We start from the raw sequence: 3,930 nt of genomic DNA on the forward strand, positions 1-3,930 counted from the left end.
ATTTAAAAATATAAAACCATCTCTCAGTAAAATGTAAGGATTTTGCTTTAAATGAATGAACAATATGGCAGATGTAGGGTAACTTGTCTCTGATTGGGTATTCCTGCTCTGATTATCACTCGAGAGCTGCTCTTAAATGTTACTTTCATGCTTCGCTGTAAGGAGTCGCTTGATAAATGCCTCTTTAGTGCTCGCCCTGAGCGAATAACATTGTGATCAACACAGGCCCAGGTGGATGAAAAAGTCAATTTTTCTGAGTGTGAGTCCCCAAGTGGTATTTCAGGTGTGCTTTCTGTAGAAATCCTCTGCCGCAGATGTCACACCGGTGTGGTCTCTCTCCTGTGTGGCTTCTCATGTGCTTCTTCAGATGTCCGCTATGGGTGAAACTTTTATCACAGTAAGAGCAGCAGAAGGGCTTCTCGCCCGTATGAATCCTCATGTGAATCTTTAAATCTCCTTTCCGGCTGCACTCTTTCCCACAAACGTGACAGCGATGCAGTTTCACCCCGGCGTGGCTGGCCATGTGTTCTGTCATAGCGGTGGTGCTGTTGCACTGTTTACCACACACGTGACAACATTTTGAGCCCTTGTGTGAATTAAGGTGCACGTTAAGGCTTTCGGTGGACTCCAGGGTCTTTCCACACACAGCACAGAGGACATCTGCGTCAATTGAATGCATGCGAAAAGCATGATTTATCAAGTGGTGGTTGGAGGAAAAAGACTTATCGCACAAATAGCAAGAATAGTCAGGTGCAACTGAATTCAAATGTGATAACTCAGTGGATTCTATGGAAGTGATAAACAAACGCTGACTTTGTTCCGTCTGTGTTTGGCTTGACGATAAACTTGCAGCACATCTTTCGTTTACCCTACCATCTTGGACACTTTCATTTTTCCTTTCAGTTCGTGAAGATGAAGTTAGGGCAAGAGGTAGCATGAACTGTACAGATTTAGTTTCATCCTGAAACTGCTCCTCACTTTCACTGTTTTGAGTCTGAGGTTGCAAAGTCGATTTTGTGTCCCCCTGCTCGTTTTTCTCCCAGACAGATGAATGAGGAAGGTATGAGACGTCAGCATCCTTAAACTCTTGTTCTTCTTCTTGTTGCTGATTGGCCCACAGTTCATGATGCTCCACTTTAATGTGTCGAGGCTCTGGGTCCCTCTGAAAGACGCTCAGCTCCTGTCCACAGTTGTGCTCCTCAGGGGGAGTTTCCTCTTTACAGATGGACGACTGAGAAGAGTCTGGAAAAAAAAGAGTAAAAAATGTAAAACCTCTGCCTTCTTTATCAGTTTTATCACCAAAAGAGTAGTCTTGCATTGCTAGACCACAAAGACAAAGAAAGCAGAAGGTAACGGACATCCGGCCTAAAAGAAGGACATGCGGCGGGATTTCCGGCAACAACGGAGCAATCCCGGAAGTGGAACGTCGTGGATATATACTACCAAAATAGTGAACAAGTTGTTTATGTTGCCAAGTTGGCAATATTGACAGTATCATTAATCTGCTAATTAATTTCTCGATTAATCGATTGTCCATAAAATGTCAGAAAATAGAGAAAAATGCTAGTTATAATTTCCCACAGCTGAGGTTGACATCTTCAAATGTCTTGTTTTGTACGACCAACAGCCCAAAATTCAAGGACGTTTAGTTTACTATCATGTATGACAAAGAAAAGCATAACATCCTCACATCTGAGAAACTGGAAACAATGAATGTGAAATGACAAAACGATTATTACATCATCAAAATAGTTGGCGATTCATTTTCTTTCGATCAACTAATTGATTTATCAACTAATTGTTGCAGCTCTAATTGCAATATTGATAAGTATTCAATATCTCATTGTAAAATGTTAAACTAATGTTCATTTAATTAGGACAAATGGTGACACATTTGCCTTCAGTTAAGTTCTGGTCATTATTTTCTTTTGTTTTGCTCATTTAACTTCACAACAGTTTTTAAAATAAATATTAAAGGTGAATCATTTAAACACATTGCTGGTTTCTTGTAACGGGCGTTTATCTTTATTTTTGCATCCGTTGATACGGTGTAAAAAATGCTAGTTCAATTATTTTAAGCAAAACATAATGACTAGTTTCAGCACATGAGTAAACACCGTTGTTGATTAAAGAAAAACGCCACAACGTCAAGTGACGGTACAGGAAATCAACAGCCCTTTAGGGTTTATTATTATTAATCTAGTCTGACACTGACAGATGAAAAGTAAAGTAATCAGTAACGTTAAACACCTGTTTTGTCGTTTGACACAAATTCCAGCAGCAGCCCTCTGAGCCGATCAATCTCCTGGTGTGAGCTGGAGGCTTCTTCTTCATATTTTGCGATTGTTTGTTCAAAAACCTGAAATATTTCCTCGACAGCAGCTTTCAGTCGCTCGTTTACAAAAGCCCTGAGAAGCAGCGGAGTAGACATTTTAAAGATAACAGTTTTATATGAATGTGAATGACCCCAAGAAGAGATTTTACACAGAGTCGGGTTTTCTGTGGTTATTAGCTTAGCTTACAGCTACGGAAGTAACAATGAAAAAAGATCAAAGAACAAAGAGAGTCGAGTCGACGCATGTCAGATAACTGCTGCCCCCTGCAGGACAACTGTAACAGTTGTGTGTGCATAACCTCTAATTAAACAGGGGGGAAGTATCTAAGTTCATTAACTCAAGTGTACAATTATGAGGTGCTTATACTTTAGTTGAGTATTTCCAATATATGCTACTTTATTCTTCTGCTACACTATATTTCCAGTAGTAGGCTACTGTTCTTACTAAGTCAGAGGCCAAATGGTGTACTTTTTACTCCACTACATTTGTCTGACAGCTTTAGTTACTTATTTCCTGTCCAGTGAATGCATGTATCTCCACATTTGGTGATTTTAAATTTGAAGTTTGTGAGGAACTGCATGAGTACGTGTTCCTTTGTGGGTTGAAAAAAAATCTTGTTAGATACAAACATATGATGATCTTCAAATCAAATCATGTTTATTTGCCATACACAATCATACACAGTAACATGTAGTGGAATTATGTTCTGCCCATTAGCTCCAGAAAACAACTGACAAATAGAAATCAAATAGAATATGTTCTTCTATTTCATGCCCTAATTATAATTTTAATTAATAATTCAGTTTTATGATGAATTGCTGTATAGATTACCCAACAAAGGAGTTAAAATAAGCACAGCCTTAAACAACTATATGCAAAATAATGAATGCAGCAGTAGCAGTACTATTACTCCAGAAACATCAGATAATAGTAAAACACTGACAGGGAACATTTGACTGCACAATGAAACAAACACAAAATAAACATTTTCATACTTTTACATTTACATTTTACATTTTGCTGATAATGCTTATTTTTAAGTAAGGTTTTGCGTGCAGAACTTTTACAGTATTCTCACAGTGTGGTATTGGTGTTTTTACTCAAGTAAAGTATCAGAATACTTCCACCACTGTAAATAAAAAATAAAAAGGGAAATATTACACTTTTTATTCCTCTACATTTATTGAACAGCTACTAGGTACTTTGATTTTAGGCAGCCAAATTAAAATGAGGAATCTGGGACAAAGAAAGAATCACAGTTGTTAGACAACAACAGATAACACAGTTAAGAATCTAACAAAAAGAAAAGTGACACACTGCTGCCAACTGACCATAGACCATGTAAATATTAATATTAACAGTCTATGCAACTGACGGATAAACAAACTGAGGAAACAATAAAGTGATTTACAAGAGATGGAGGGAGCAAAAAAAAAAACCCGGTGAAGCAGATACAAACATGAAATCTCCATGATTACGTTTTCTTTTTCTTTGACAATTCTGTGTAAACCAGATGAGAGAATCACAATTTAGGGACCTATGGGAGCATATGGCTTATGCAATCTGGCTGTAAAGCAGTGCACTATGGCCTGTT

General features: G+C 38.0%; 1 protein-coding gene across 1 annotated transcript; it reads right to left on the reverse strand.

Moving 5' to 3' along the window:
• LOC116056500 (zinc finger protein 37-like) lies at positions 1 to 2,559 on the reverse strand. The gene is made up of 2 exons (XM_031308626.2): positions 2,251 to 2,559; positions 1 to 1,242 (listed from the first exon to the last, which is right to left on the reverse strand). The coding sequence occupies exons 1-2, from the start codon at positions 2,429 to 2,431 to the stop codon at positions 245 to 247; spliced, it is 1,179 nt and encodes a 392-aa protein (XP_031164486.1). The 5' UTR covers positions 2,432 to 2,559; the 3' UTR covers positions 1 to 244.
• Between the last annotated feature and the right edge of the window lie 1,371 nt (positions 2,560 to 3,930).

The sequence above is a fragment of the Sander lucioperca genome, chromosome 15, assembly GCF_008315115.2.
Source record: "Sander lucioperca isolate FBNREF2018 chromosome 15, SLUC_FBN_1.2, whole genome shotgun sequence".
NCBI lineage: Eukaryota > Metazoa > Chordata > Actinopteri > Perciformes > Percidae > Sander > Sander lucioperca.